The 16,476-nt window shown below is 35.8% G+C and overlaps 1 protein-coding gene across 1 annotated transcript; it reads left to right on the top strand.

Moving 5' to 3' along the window:
* The first annotated feature begins 444 nt into the window (after positions 1–444).
* Positions 445–2,023, top strand: LOC147899053 (transcription factor MTB1-like). Its single transcript, XM_087378710.1, has 3 exons — positions 445–888; positions 1,063–1,353; positions 1,561–2,023. The coding sequence occupies exons 1-3, from the start codon at positions 760–762 to the stop codon at positions 1,678–1,680; spliced, it is 540 nt and encodes a 179-aa protein (XP_087234836.1). The 5' UTR covers positions 445–759; the 3' UTR covers positions 1,681–2,023.
* Positions 2,024–16,476: the final 14,453 nt, after the last annotated feature.

The following is a 16,476-nucleotide window of genomic DNA, read 5'->3' on the forward strand; positions in this document are numbered from 1 at the left end:
AGTAACCCATGCTTCCTCCTTGAAAAACCAAAGAGCCACATGGATTCTAGTGGTAGGGTCCAAGTAGTGTGTTTTAATCAACCCTATGGGTTGCCATTATTGCTGGGTTAACGAGAGCTTCTCTTATGGGAAAAATGCAACTCTGAGCATTTTCCAGCCATGGGCTGCGAAAGCATTCTGCCAGCGAGGCTCTCCCAGCCCCACTGGATGGCGTGGGGAGGTGCTCTAAGCTCTTGGCTATACATCGACTGGCTGCATGTTGAATAGCAATGACTCCTGAGAATCGATGTTGAATGGCACCAAGGCTTGGTCAAGGTCAATCATGATAGCCATGAAGGTTGAGAAAGTGCATGTACCTCCATCTTGCATCATTCAGGAATATTCACATGGCATCATTCAAGAATCACAGATTTCAATCATTCACAAATCACTTTTTATCAGAAGCACACTATCATCATTCATGATTCAATCCTCCTACGAACTTGAGTCATAGAACTGTCCGCAAAATCATGCGTCAGGATCCATCTCGAGAGCCGATAGAATCAATCTGCTCGCCTTTGTCCCCCTGCAGCGCATCTAGATCCTCCGGCACTTCCAAAGAATCGGCCCGATCTGCGAGTTTATCCACCGCACGACTCTTGCGGACCGCCTCCCTGTCAGGAATAATGCTGTACCCGAGTTCTGTAGCATGCCCACTAAAATATAAGCACACGGAGCTCGAACTCTGTGCGAAATAAGTCCAGCACCCCTGTCGAAAAGATGCCGAGTTCTTTGGCCAATTCGTCACAGAAGCAAACTCACATTTTTGCCGAAAGAGAGAGACGCAAAGAGATGAGCAGCTTGTTCGTGGAGCTTCAAGCTGTGCTGCCAGAGACGAACCGTATTAGGGTAAGAACATGGATCTCTGCTTCTTCAAGTCCATCTCCTCCTCGACGCTTTGCATCATGAGGTCTTAACATACCATGGTAGTATCGGCGATGGACCAAACTTCTGCCGTCGATCTCAGACTCACACCCTGCGAGGACTGAATAAAATTGTTCAAATGTTCTTTTCTTGCGTCAGGCCAACAGATGCACGGTCTTGACGGAGGTAATCGAATATATCGTGGCGCTTCAAGCAAGGCTGAAAGAACTCCGCGAGAAGAAAGCCCACAGCGCGATCACGAATGAGGTACATGGGCATAACCCCGCAGTGCCTGTTCCTGCCAACGATGCTTTGATCACTCTTACAAGTGTGAGGAGGAAAGGAGTGTGGCCGGAAATCCTCTTAATCTTTCAACAACAGAATCTCGAGGTTGTAAACGTGACGCTTTCATCGACAGCCGATGGATACTTCCATTCGATTCATGCAAAGGTAAGGCCCGAGATTTTATGCATACATCGTTGTATTCATGTACTTCGGAGAGGCCAACGACATTCTTTTACCAATTGTTCTTTTCAAATGGGTTTCGTGGGCCGATTAACAGGGTGATCAAAAGCTGACACTCGAGCTTCCCATCACAGCAAAAACTTGCGCATTCAAACAATTAGTTAAGAGGGTGTCTTTTTGGTATGTATATAGGTCGGAAATAATGGACAGCACATGCTTGAACGACTCTTTCAGCACATGCGTCTCTCCGACTTGGTATTGCATGGAACCATTTCTCAAGGAGAGAAGTTGCTCTCCTCAATACGTACTTGAAAATTCTCTCTTGAGTTTGTGTGTGCGCGCGGGCGCGTGTGTGTTGTGTAGAATGTGTGCTTCACTCTTAAACCCAAACCTTACCGAGGCCTATAATCTGATTCTTCAAGATCTTATGTGTGTGTGTGTGTTTTGTGTAGAAAGGGTGCTTCACTCTTAAACCCAATCTCTTTTGTGAAGATCCCATGATCGATCTCTGTGTGTGTGTGTTTTGTGTGACTAGATGTAGAATGTGTGCCACACCAAAAACCCACATCTTACTCAGTGTTTTGAAGAAAAAAGAAATGGCCCCATGAGCTATATCCAAGTCACCGATATGACCATTAAAATGGCTTAATGTGAATCGTCCAAGACATTTATGTGTATACCATATATCAATGGTTTACTATGCAAATAAGTATAAGATCTTATTTATATTGGATCTACATGTTTGGTTTACCGTAGATCTACTTCTTATAACTTTCACAATCTATGCAAATTAGTATAAGTTCTTATTGTTTGAAACTCTACATTGGATCCCCATATATGCTGTATTTTCTTATGCACTCTAGTAGTTGTAACAACTAGCTTTCCTTTTTACAAGTTATTCATGCTATGGATTATTGATTGCACATATCATACAATTTAGGCCTTATCACCAAATTGAGAATGGTTCTTAACGATTTTAGTGTAGATTCTTGCTATTATGGTAAAATCACGATGACATTAAGGACAATGGAAAGATGAAATGCAAGACTCCTAGTTATTCAAAAGGAATTCAATGTCTCTCCATAAGCCTATTGTTGAAATTGCATGCAAGGGGGTGATTTATAAAATCAATGTCTCTTAGTATCATGTAAGGGGGTGATTTACGATAAATTTTCATGTTTGTAAGCTTAAAAGTTGAAATTATGTTGGGCATCTATTGGATTTTTGAAAATTAGTACTAGGTCATTTTTACAAAATGTTTTCAATTTTAGAAGTGCTCTTCACTTTATTTAAACTACATTGATGTATGTTACAACACGAATAGCTTGCATTTTAGGATAATTAACACCCATTTGATCAAATTTGGACCTTTTCTTGTCAATTTTAAGACACTAACATTTTGTAATAATAAGGCAAAAAAAGGCTATGAAGAAAAGAAACACATTTGTCCCCAATGAAGGCTTCAGGAAGAGGAATGATATGTTTGAAGAGTAGCGATTTCATGTCTTTAATTAAGATTCCAAGAAGTAGACGTTATTAAAACTATCATGACATACACGTTTACTAATATTCATATAAAAATTGCATACATCTTGTAATGGTTCAAAGCTTCCAAGAGCTTACAAACAAAATAAATATTTTACACATAAAAGGCCAAAAGCATTATTAAATCTGCCTGCTATAAATTCTTGAACATTAAAAGAAATGCTAACAAAAGATATAAAAAAGAACCTGAAAGGCTCTTTCTTAATCCAAAGAATAGCAAGCTTGTGATTATACATTATATGATAAACTTCTTTGATGCAGATTACATATACAAGATCATGAAAGAAACTTGGTAAATCCATGTTTCTCAAGAAGTTCCAACTAAGAAGAAAAGATTACATCACTTTTCCTTATGGCATTGTATTATCATACAATGGATTTGAATATAAAACTATTGTCATTGTTTCATTTGTACTATTTACATCTATTTCTTTCCTTGCAAAACTCTTTTATGTTTACGTTCTTACTTTTTGTTGGACCACATAGGGCCCACGTACTGCTTCATGTGCTTCTTGGTTTTCTTAGCCTTTTCTTTACAAGACATTATAATTATTGCTATCGATTGCTCTCTGATAGTACTGCCTCATTGTTTGGGATCCATTCCTAAAATTTGTATACAATATGTTGCTATCTATATTCTTTGTCAAGTTGCCTCTTAAATCCTACCATCTAGCTTTAAACATCATGGTTCTTAGGCCATGTTCATCCTTACTAACATCCACTACTTTTGCAACCTGAACCTCACATTCTAACATTCAATATTTGATGACAAAAGTACAATAGTCATTAAATTGTGAAACTACTTTGAGTACAAACTCTTCTTCTCTACATGGTCCACAACTCGATGTTTATCCTTACTAACATCCACTACTTTTGCAACCTCAACCTCACATTCTTACCTTCAATATTTGATGACAAAAGTACAACAAAGTCATTAAATTGTGAAACTAATTTGAGTACAATCTCTTTTTCTCTACATGGTCCACAAATGGATGTGGAGAAGAGATTCAAATTCCATTCTAAAGTCTAATGCTGGGCACAATCATTACAACATTTAACCAAATGAAAATGCATTGGATCTCATTCTTATCTTCTTCAATTTCTTCAATGTATTCTATCAATTTGTGTGCCTTCTGAATTACAAATGTTTTATGTTCTTTACAAGACGAATATCTCACCATCATTTACTATTTGTATGCAACAAAAGAATGCAAACCATCTATTTTACTTTGAGGTTTATCCAATGGAATCGTATATATGAGCCAAATTTGGATGCATTTGCTTGCTTGGAAATGAAGATAAAAGACAGGAAGTATCTTTAGGATTCAATTTTGTATCAAAATAGTAGTACTTCCACTGATTATGAATTTTTCATTCTTAAAAAAAAAAAGAAAAGTAATGTGGATGGCTATGATGTTTCACAACATCCCCACCCTTTTGTAGAAAAGGTTAAATAAAGCGCTTTCAATCATACATCCATTAATGATTATAAAATTCTAGTGACTTTATTTCTTCTAGTTTAAGTATTATCTCATCATGGTGATAGACCTTTATATGGGCCTTTTTGAGCTACTCGCATGTACTTACAAATTCTCGTATGTGTTGGGCATCATTTATCAAGTGGAAATGTACATTCTCTCAAATTTTATCATGTTATAATGTCGAAATGTACAAAAATTATACATCAATATTAGCCTTGTACCTTGCATGTTTACGTCTATAAACAAATTGGACATTTTTTACATGGTGGGGTATAAACATTTTCTCAGTTTTTACCAGGCATGGCAAATGAGTTGCTAAAAGTGCACATCAGTAGTTTTACATCATTCATGTGTGTGTCTCATGGTCATGAAACTTTGCAAGGGACTTTCTCGAGACTTTATTGTAGTAAGGCACATATACTTAAAATTTTTTGTAATGATTAGATGTCATTTGAATGCACATTTTTGGACTTTTAACGATGTGCATAAGTGTCAAAAAATTGAGCATTAGTATTCTTACACAATACCTGTATGTGTTCAATGGTCATGAGACTTTTGACGATCCCTCTTTTGATTAAAACCCATATGCTTAAAAGTTTGATAATGTTTTGACATTGTTTGTATGAAAGGCCATATGCAACTCCTTGTCTTTGACCATGCATAATTCATAAGTATAGATTACCAACTATTCCTTGATAGGTTTCTACCTTATGTCCGACGATAACAAACTTTGTAAGAGGACTTCTTTTGAGTAAGGCCCATGCACTTGCAAAGTTTCTCACTCACAAGTTCCATAAGTATCTAACATCATTCATATGGTGAAACATAAACATTTCCACATTTTTGACCATGCATGGTGCATGACCTTTAGAAATGCACATTAGTATGCTCAAATACCAAATATGTATATGTCTAATGGTCATCAACCTTTGTGTGGCCATATTTTAGGTAACGTACATATATATGCAAATTTTCATATGGCTCTGACATCATCTCTATGGTGGGTCATATGTATTTAGTCATTTTTAGCCATGAATGGTACATGATTGTCTAAGCTTTGTGCATCAATATGATTATACCATATGTCTATGTATTTTGATGATCATGATACTTTACACATAACTATTGAGCATCGTTTGTATAGTAGCATCAATGAATGATTGGGTGGGGTAAAAGCATGCTATGGTGTATGTACTATTGGCAAGAATGCAATAGTATTATGTAGTATGCTAGTAGTATAGATTTCTTATTAGTATGCATGCAAATTATTCTTGCATATGGATTTGAGATCATGCACATGCACCGAATCTCATGCATGTGCCTACAAGATTTCAATTCCATACGTCTTTCACTTTTGAACTTGGATACACTTCTAAACTTCTGAGTTCAAGCTTGCTCAGTACGTTGTTCAAGCTTATTTTTGGTGATGAAGCTTGCTCAATAGGTCGTTGAAGCTTGTTTTTTATGTTCAATCTTACTCATCATGTCGTTCTCTCTCTCTCTCTCTCTCTCTCTCTCTCTCTCTCTCTCTCTCTCTCTCTCTTTGTTTTGTCTTTTGCCATTCCTTCTGTCTTTTGTTGTTTCATCCTTCCATCTGTCTATATGCTACTTTTATTGTTGTTATCTCTCTCTGTCTCTCTTTGTCTCTCTCTCTCTCTCTCTCTCTCATTCTTCTTTTACTCTGTTTCATCTCAGTGTGAATCATAATACTAAATTGCTACTCTATTTCATCTCAGTGTGAATCATAGTACTAAATTGCTACTCTATTTATAGGCTGAAGACCGCCATGTGTCCAAAGAAATCAAAAGGACTTACATCTTTGGCTTCTAAGAAGGCCAATGTGTTTTCTCCAAGAAAAAATACTTCCTCTAGGAAGTATGCAACAAAAGAAAAGTCAAAGGCCAAGGAGTGCAAACTGGTTTTCAACAATTCCAACTGGAGTCAAGCTTGGCTGGAGGTTTTTTCTGAGAGCAAAGCTAGAGCCGTATCTAGAGTTGGACACATGGATACATGAAATATGGTGTAATAATGATAAGGAGAGCCATCGTGGATTTAATATGGGTTGCCTGATGAGAACTTTATTGAACAATTTCATGCAATTTTACTATAGGATTTACAATTAAAAAATTGTCATGAATAATGAAGTTGGTATCGTGTTCGTAAGAGCATTTGTGTAGCTACTCATGGAATAGATGTGGATTGGGAGGATTTTTCCCAACACCAAGATGTGAACCTGTGGTTAGGTAGCTTTACAGATATGAAAAGGGAGCAACAGAGGTTCAGTGTGGAGAAGCAACGTGTACTGGATGAGTAGAAGAGCAAAGTTGACAAGAAGAATGCAAAATTGCTAGTAGAACTTGAGGCTGCTACTATAATGGAGGCTAAAGCCCTTACAAAAGTAGAGTCAATTACACATACAACCAGTTGGGTGTGTAATAAAATAGAAAAATTTCCACATGGTAGTAACACTATTAGTGTAGTGCTACGAGAGGAGTTCTTGAAGGATATGGCCAAACTTGAAGTAGAGCTAGATTTAGCAAAAGAAATTTTTGAATAAGTAAAAATGCATCAAGTCTGTGTTGGAGAGCACTTGGCTACAACAAGCACAAGTTTCTTGAGTAATCTGCAACATTCCATTTTTCAAAGAAGTTGCAATGCATTTATCCATCCTGCAAAGTATCTATATCAGATGCATGGTTGACTGCCATGGGCTTCGACAAAGTAGGTACATTTTCTATACTCTTTATTTGTTATTATTTATTTAAAGTCAATAGTACTAAATTATGAGTAAATTATGCTATTTGTTGTTTGAAGTCAGTTATTATAGAGAGACATACCATATAACTAAATAGATTAACTAAATAGTATTGTTTAGTACTAATTAATACTATGAAATCAGTCGTAATAGAGTGACTAATAGTACTGTTTATTACTAATTAGTACTTAGTAGTATTTAGCACTATTTGGCATTTAGTACTAATTACTACTATTTAGTACTAGCTAGCACTTAGTACTATTTAGCACTTAGCACTAAGTAATATTTAGTACTTATCAATATTAGTAGTATTTAGCACTAAGTAATATTTAGTACTTAGTAGTATTAGTAGTATTTAGCACTCTTAGTAGCACTTAGCACTTAGTACTATTTAGCATTTTCTACTATTTAACATTTAGTACTATTTAGCATTTAGTACTAGTTAGCACTTAGCACTATTTAGCACTTAGTAGTATTTAGCACTATTAGTAGTACTTAGCATTAAGTAATATTTAGTACTTAGCCATATTAGTAGTATTTAACACACTATAGTAGCACTTAGCACTTAGTACTATTTAGTACTAGTTAAAACTTAGCACTATTTAGCACTTAGCTGTATTTAGCACTACTAGGAGCACTAGGCACTAAGTAATATTTAATACTTAGCTGTATTAGTAGTATTTAGCACTATTAGTAGCACTTAGCACTTAGTACTATTTAGGACTTAGTATTTAGCACTTAGCACATAGTACTATTTAATAATATTGTTTGTTGTTTGAAATTAGTTCTTTAGGATTTGTTTGCTCTTACTTATACTCTTTCATACTAAATAGTATTGTTTGCTATTTGAAATAGAGTACTGTTTATGACTAACTAGTACTATTTAGTTCGAATTATATTGCTTATGACTAAATAGTATTGTTTAGTACTAATTAGCTCTAGAATCCAACACAGCCCTTGTCAATATGGTCCTTGAGGGGTCCCCTTTAGGGACAAGGGCCATATTGATAGGGGATATGTTGAAATATGGAATATGGCCCTTTTCCTAAAGGGGACCACTCAAAGGGCCATATTCCATATTTGCTTTTTTGAAATCAGTTTTAAATAGCACTATTTATTCAAACTAAATAGTTGTTTTCTTCCTTACACAAACAAGTGTAGGCTTTGAAACTCCTCAACCCAAAAAGTTTAAGAGTGCTACAACGCAAGTGAACCTATTGAAAGTGGGAAATTTGAAGCTCCCAGCATTTCAATAGTGTTCATAGACATGGAGAAAGAACAACACAGAGAGGGACATGCCTCATGTGGAAAAGAAGGCAATGAACATGTATTGGATGGAAGTTGATTGGAAGATGACAACTCTATGGAGGAGGAAGGGGAACAAGAGTGTGAATATGATGAGGATGAAATGATAGACAAGATCAGAAAGTAGCAAGCAATTGCACAAGGGGAGCCCATAGTTGCAGAGGGGAGAGGTAGGACTCTTTTTTTTTTGGGGCAAAAAAAGGGCATTTATTTTGATATGTTCCTATTTTATCTATTGCATCTATTCATGTTTTATCTATTGTTCAAAAGATAAAAGTTTGTCATAAAAGGAGGCTACTACTACCATGAAGCAAGGGATACAACACAAGAAGAAATCTACTGCGGGGTCCTTGTACAGAAGGAAGAATATGAAGGCAAAGGAGGGTATGCATTTTTTTGTGAAGATGGACGTTTTGTATACAATTCCTCAAATGCAGTCCTGATAGACTTTCTTTCTCTGAATTGCCATTGTAGACAATAGTAATGGAGACACAAAATATGATCTACACTGACTAGATGAAGATGGTTTGCAACACTTAGATGAAGATAATCTGCAACACTTGGATGAAGATGATTAGCACTTGGATGATATTACAGAGAAAGCAATAGCATGCGATGACATGTAAGACTTTCCTAAAAAGCACAGTAAGGTTAAAGACATAGCTAGTAGTAAAAAGCTCACCAAGGCAGCTGAGATTATATCAGGCCTAAAGCCTAAATCGCCTGTCAACTCTGATGGAGAGGACATGCAAGATGACATGGTACTAGGTAGCCTTCTCCCTACTATGATGAAGAAGAGAAAATAAACTGTCCAGACAGTTTCTAAGTCTTAATTGATTGAACCTAGAAAATTCCCAACCCCAAATGTTTGGACTAGATCCTCTATGAAATGACATTGTATGAGAGCTGGTCTCACAAGTTTTGAAAGTTTTGAATGAAAAGAAAGTTTATCTTCTTGTTTTTTTCCATCAACTCATATATGATGGATTTGTATATGTGCCATTGTTGCTTCTAGGTGACAAAGGAGATATCCTACCTCAAAAGAAGTTGTTAATATTTGATATGAACGGAATATTGTTAAAGAGGTGGTAGCGGTCTACTCTTGAAATGGCCCAAGGAGGGGACCTTCATATATAGGCAACCACGTCATCTCTTTACAACCACAATTGAACACTTATTTTATTAATTTTAGACTTCTCAATGTACAAATTCATTTTTATAGATACTTTTGGACTAGTTTTTGGATAAAATTTAAGAAAAACCCCACTCTTCAAAACACAGATTAAAAAATAAAAACAAGCACTTTTTTAGAGTTTAATAAAGGAAATGAAATCAAAATTATAAAATTTAATATGACAAAGATAAGCTACACCAAAAGATAAGATGTAGTTGTAAACTCTCATAATACTTATAATGGTGTCAACAAACACCCTCAAAAAGTTACAATAAGCCTCTCACTGGAAGGCATTAGTATTTGCTATTTCTATCCGAGATTCAACCCATTCCTATGCTGAGACCATCTCATCATGATTAATGTAATTAAAACTACAAAAGAGAGGTAAGGAATTATAAAATTTTCCCTCGATAGCACTTTCTCGGTTTCGTATGTCTTGCGCTTCATGTGGTGGAATCTCCCATGACGAGTGCTACGAGGAGTAACCTCACTTAGAAAGTCTACTAGCTCTCTCCTATATGAAAGTAAACTATTTATTTCGATAGTAGACCTACTTATTTTTCTCTCTCCTCCCTGTCTAGGCACTTCTGAAGAGAAAACTCCTCCTTTTCCTCTTGGGTTAGTGGAGCTCGTTGTCTCTTTCTTTGCACTCTATTTGCCTCATTCTCGGCGATCCAATCTTTATTGGTGCTAATGGCTTCCTCCACTGAGGAGATGACTTCGAAGAGATCCATGAAGCTTTGAGCTAAGAGAAGATGGAATGAGGAACAAGAGAAAGTGAGGGAGTAAGGCTGTGAGATGAAGAAGAAAAAGGCAAAAGAAGGAACTACGAGTGTGAAAGTAAGGCAAATGAGAATGGCGAAAGAAGGAAGTGAGAGTGAGAGCAAGGCAAAGGAAGCAAAAGAGCGAGAGTAAGGCTAAGGATTGAGAATGGCGAAAGAAGGAGCTAAGAGTGTAAGAGTAAGGCATGTGAGAGAGAGGAATTTAAGGATTCTAGAGTGCACGCCACAATGTGAGATGAAAGATAATTACAAATAAAGTAATTAAAGTTAAATATTTTGGGAAAAGTGAGTGAGGTGAAAGATTACAAATAAAGTGAGTTCAAGACTTGAAATAAAGAATGCTCTAGTAGATAGTGTGAAATGACATGTGAAGAATCAAAATGTTTGATAATGAGTGAGGTGAAAGATTACAAATAAAGTAAGTTGAAGACTTGAAATAAAGATTTAGAGAATGCTCTACTAGATAGTGTGAAGTGACATATGAAGAATCATAATGTGTGATAATGCTCATGAGAAAGTTGACATTTCGTTATGATGATGGTAGGAGAACACTCTACTGCAAACTATGAAGTGACAAGTGCAGAACCATAACTTGAGACGAAAGATTTTGAATCAAGTGAGTTAAAGATTTGGAATGAAGTGAGTGGAAAATGCTAATGAGAAAGGAAGTAATTTCATTATGACAATGATGGGAGAACTCTCTACTTGACAGTGTGAAGTGAAAGATAAAGAACCATAATGTGAGATGAAGGATTTTGAATAAGGAACCGTAATGTGTGTTAAAGATTTAAAAAGACCAACTTTAATACCTCTTCTAATATTTAAAAAACCATAGAATGAGACACTTATATCATCAAATAATAATACACATGGAAGAAATATCATAAGTAAATGTCATCATGTATTGTAACATTTAACAGATACAATAACCAAACCACAATAGAAGACACTTTTGCCATGAATGTAGAGGGAGAGACAATGCTGGAGTGGTCTCAAAATTAGTGGGAGCATTTGAGGTACAAACATCAGGCCATTTGAGGGACTGCTAGACTCGTGCTCTCAAAAACTTTACCCTTCACTCGTCGATTCATCAAATGTCCACTCTTACAACACCCCAAGAGTTACACGCCCAAGAGACCATAATATCTAACTTGAGAGATGGCATTAGCAATGTGAAGGGGGTGAATACCTTAGATCAACTAGCTACAAACACTACAAGGTATTAGTTGGTTTTTGACACAAATACAAATGAAATCTGCACTAAAACAATTTTTTCCATAGGGAAAAGCATCAATGTAAGAGTCAGTATTACCATCGATAAAGATCAATCGGTGTATATTAACAATGGTAAATCATTGGTATATACTGACACTAGATAAACCATCGATATATATTGATGCTTAATAAAAACAAATTTTTTTAATGTGGGGCAGAATAAAGCTTGTTTCAGCCCCATTCTACCCACTATAATATGTGTTTTATTGTAAGGTAAGTATTAAAACATGCCATCTGAGGTAGAAACATGAAAAATTTCCTAAAACTCTCAAATCATGTCTTACTACAAAATTTTCCTTCCAAAGAGGGTAGTACAAAATTTGAATATGGGATACAAGATAGCAAATTTGCCAAAGGTATGCTAAATACAAGGTGTTTAACTAGTAATACTACTACTACTACTCCTCATCCTCTAAACTACTTGACTCATCTGAACCACTTGAATTGTGCTCATCCTTAATTTCTTGACCCACATCCCTACCTCCACCTAATCCCTCGATGTCTCCCTTCCCCACATCCCCACTTGCAAGCTCCTCCTCTTCTGCATCACCTGTGGCTCCAATTGGTTCGAATAAATGCAATTAGTCTTGCATAGGTGAGCACAACCATATCCATAAAATCTTGCTCTGCTTCCCAAAGACATGTCATGTGATTGGCTATAACAACCTCTTGGTAAAGCTGAAGATCTCATGGAGAGAGAGCAACCAAGCGAAAGTGAGAGTTTGCAAGAGGATGTATGGTACATGTAATTTTCTTACCTTTTGACTTAAGTAAGTTATTCATGGTCACAATTCCTACTAAATGCACCCTCATTGTTTTAATGATCTTCTTTTGTAGTATAAAAAGTAAAGTGCATTATGGTCATATGGATGGCATTTTTGTGTGGAACGTATCGATTCAAAGAGAGTCATGTATGATTGTGGAGTCATGGCTTACTTCATACAAAATAGACGAGCAAGTGATTCTAATACCAATCTTCTCTCCTCACTATTAGATTATTGTGGGACCATACAAAAAATCTATGAATTTGATTTTAAATGATTTAGTATTGCCATTCTTGATGTACAATGGTTTAAACTATCTACAACGGTCCTAATGCTATAGTTAGGAAACAATGTAGTGGTTTCTTTGCCATAGACTCCACCAAACTCTGGATTGTTGATGAAAGTGATGCTTTTGTTCTTCTTGAGAATTGTGAACAAGTACATACTAATGAATTAATTAATCGAATGCCTTTGGTTTTAAAGAACTGGTACATGTTCATATATAATTATGCATAAATTAATATAATTGATGGCATTCAATTTGCATCTTGAACATAGGTGGCGCCCTTTCATCTGAATCATTCTGATCCAAGATGGGGTATGTGATCGAAGTCGCTCCTCAAAGTAAATATATTTTTAAAGATAGGGACGTGGATACAAAGATGTTGCCAGTAAATCCAATCGATCCCAATGGATCTAGGGAAGAAGAAGAAGATCATGATATGGGAAAGTGCATATAATGACATCATAATGGAGGAAGGTGGAGATCATGGCATTGGGATCATGTATCACCTAATATTATGAAACAATATGAATTAGAGGATCAAGTCTTAGGTAGACATACAATAGATGATGATGATATGGCGATCAATTGACTATAGAGTTGGAGATAGACTTATTTGGCACATAAGATTAGCTCAAGATGAAGCCGTTGATGTAAATCCTTATGATTGGTTTTTGCCATCGATAAGGCTTCTTATCTTTGGCCCTTTCACTTTTATAGTGGATTATATACATTTGTATATTAAGTTCACCATGAATACATGAGTATTTTGATCTCAAACTTGGTGTAGATACTCTTATATTTTCTATCTTTCAAATGATCAAACTTGTAGCAAAAATTTATTTGGGTTCTTATTGCAAATCACATTCTGTAAATTCCTCAGTATACAAAATTTACATCAGTGTCGATATTATCAACAGTATTCTTTTGGTATATCCTTCGCTATAAAGGTTGGTATATACTAACTTTAATGTATCTTCAACAGTATATACCGACATTAATTTGTGTCAATATATCAATGCTAATACCAAAGGCAAATCTACTCACAAGCGGTATCGATGGTTTGATGCTCATACATGCAAAACATTGGCAGGAAAGCATTAGAAAAGACAAAGGTGTTGTAGTGAAAGAGGGTGACATTAGATATGTTATTCTCTTCTAACCAAAACATGAAATGGCTTGGGTGTGCAACATCAACGATGTTTGTTAGAAGGACAACATGATTCTAGTGATTGGCTATTGAGTGGAAGCTATGTAGCCCCATGTGAGAAGCTTGTCGGTATTAACTCAATGAAAGAAAAGGACAAACAATCTAAATGATGAAGTCATCTTTGTAGTGACATTATTTTGGCACAATAACATGAGATTTCTCCAAACAAGAAGGACATCTATAGGCTATGAAAGGGATGCAGGTAATATGAGAAGCATATCATACACAGGCTTGACACAATCTAGGTCAGTGGTTGTCACATTTTTCTCACAAATCATTATGTAGTTAATTTTCATTTGTATCTTATGAATTTATTTTTTTGGGGGTAGGAGAGAGAGAGAGAGAGAGAGAGAGAGAGACAGAGACAGAGAGGGAGAGAGAGAGAGAGAGAGAGAGAGAGAGAGAGAGAGAGAGAGAGAGAGAGAGAAGAGAGAGAGAGAGAGAGAGATGCAATATTATTTTACAAGCCCAATTATTGAAATAACAACACCATGCTGGTTCTAGTTGGGGATCTATGTCACCTAGCTTGAGCAGCCAATTGGGTCATTGTACGATTGGGTCTAGCCAAGAGTATGCATACTAAAACAATATGCTATATAGCAAGTTTAGTGGGCACATATAGTGTGCTATGTTACATAGCTCATACTATGTCGGAAATTCAGTGTGATACATTGAATGCTATGTGTGCAGAAAATTACATTAATAATCTTGGTGGTCTAAAGTCTAAATCCTAGCACATGAAAAGAAACCCCACCCTTTGATGAAATTATGGGTATTTCCCAATACATTGATGCCCACATCCAATGGAACAAGATCAAAACCATGCTATCTCCAAATTGTAATGGGTGATATTTGAAACTCCAAAAAAAGCCAATGCAATGAAAATGATTTTTTCTTGAGCCTAGGTTGATGGTTTCTTTTCATGTGTTGAAGTTCAAATGCAATGAATATATGGAAAATTTCTAGTTACCAATGCATGTACATCTTCTCATTTTGTTCCGTTACAAAGTTGTACATAATGATCAAACATAATTTGGTTATCCTCATAATATGAAGATATGAGGATAACCAAAATGTCATTTGCAAGCATTATGTACTCTATGTACATAATGATCAACCATAATTTGTATGGGGATGCATGTACATTTTCTCCTACCATTACATGAACCTCCAAAGCCCTACCTTTGATCAAACATAGTTTGTATGGTGAGGCATGTGCATTTTTTTAAAAAATACCATGTATGGTTCTCATATCAAGAAATTATACATTAGTATGCTTATCCCATGTGCATGCATTTGATTGTCATGGAACTTTGCATTGAAGTTTGGAGAAAGGTCTATACAATTACAAAATTTCATAAGTTTGGGACATCAACTATATGGTGAGACATAACCATTTTCTCATTTTCAACCATGCAAGGTGCATGTGTGTTTAAAATGCACATTGGTTTACTTATAGTACATGTGTATGTGTTGGATGGTCATGAATTTTTAAAGACCTAGGCCCTGTTTTAGGTAAGGCCCATATCCCCACAAATTTTCATATGGGCTTGACATTATTTCTATGCATACTTTCTCTTTTCAACCTTGCATAGGGCATAAGTGCTTAAAATTTTGCATCTCTATGCTTATATCATATGTTGCATGTGTCTAATGGTCATAAAAACTATATAGAAAATAACTTTGAAATTTTGCTTTCTATGGTCGGGCACGTGTACTTATTCCTTTTTACCATGCATGGTACATACATGTTTAAAATTTGTGCCTAATGATTAAGAAACTTTTCAATACCATTTTTTAGTAATTTACATATACTCTCCATGTTTCATAAGTCCCATACATGATTTATATGGTGTGAAATAGCCATTTCCTCGTTTTTGACTATGCATGGTCTGTGGATGTTCATGCACATTGATGTGCCTATACCATACAAGTATATGTTTGATGGTTTCAAAATTTTCCAAGGGATCTATGCCGCACATCCTCACAAGTTTTCACATGCGTTGGACGTCATTGTGTATAGCGGGACACTCATATTTGCTCATTCCTAGCCATGCATGGTGCATAAGTGTCCAAAAGTTATCTAATTAGTATTCTTATACCATATGTCTATGTGTCTGATGGTCATGAGACTATAAAGGACTTTTTTAAATAGTGAAGGACATCATTTGTACGTTGGATCATGTATATTTCCTCATTTTTTACCATGCATAGTGCATGTGCCTAAATACTAGGCATTAGTAGGCTCCTACCATGTTCATGTCTAACATTACAAGGGATGTATTTTTACTAAGTCCCATGCACTTCATAATGACTAGAAATTGTTTGTATCGTAGGACATACAATTTTATCACTTTTGACATGCATAGTGTACATGTGTCAAGAAATTGTGCATCGATATGCTTACAGAATACGTGTCCATATCAATGTTCATGAAAGTTTGCAAGCTACCTCTTTGAGTATGGTCTATATACTTTCAAAGTTTCATAAGGGTTCCTCATTTTTGACTGGCATGTGAGAGTTGTAAAATGCAC

This window comes from Dipteris shenzhenensis, chromosome 8, assembly GCF_047967505.1.
Source record: "Dipteris shenzhenensis isolate YYH24624 ecotype China chromosome 8, Dip_SZ_1.0, whole genome shotgun sequence".
Classification (NCBI taxonomy): domain Eukaryota; kingdom Viridiplantae; phylum Streptophyta; class Polypodiopsida; order Gleicheniales; family Dipteridaceae; genus Dipteris; species Dipteris shenzhenensis.

Excerpts from the sequence above, each read along its gene's own strand:
- LOC147899053 (XM_087378710.1), top strand. The coding sequence starts at position 760 with ATGCCGAGTTCTTTGGCCAATTCGTCACAGAAGCAAACTCACATTTTT. Across the intron at positions 889-1,062 it reads CAGAGACGAACCGTATTAGG|GCCAACAGATGCACGGTCTT; the intron begins GTAAGAACATGG and ends TTCTTGCGTCAG. Across the intron at positions 1,354-1,560 it reads TCCATTCGATTCATGCAAAG|GTCGGAAATAATGGACAGCA; the intron begins GTAAGGCCCGAG and ends GTATGTATATAG.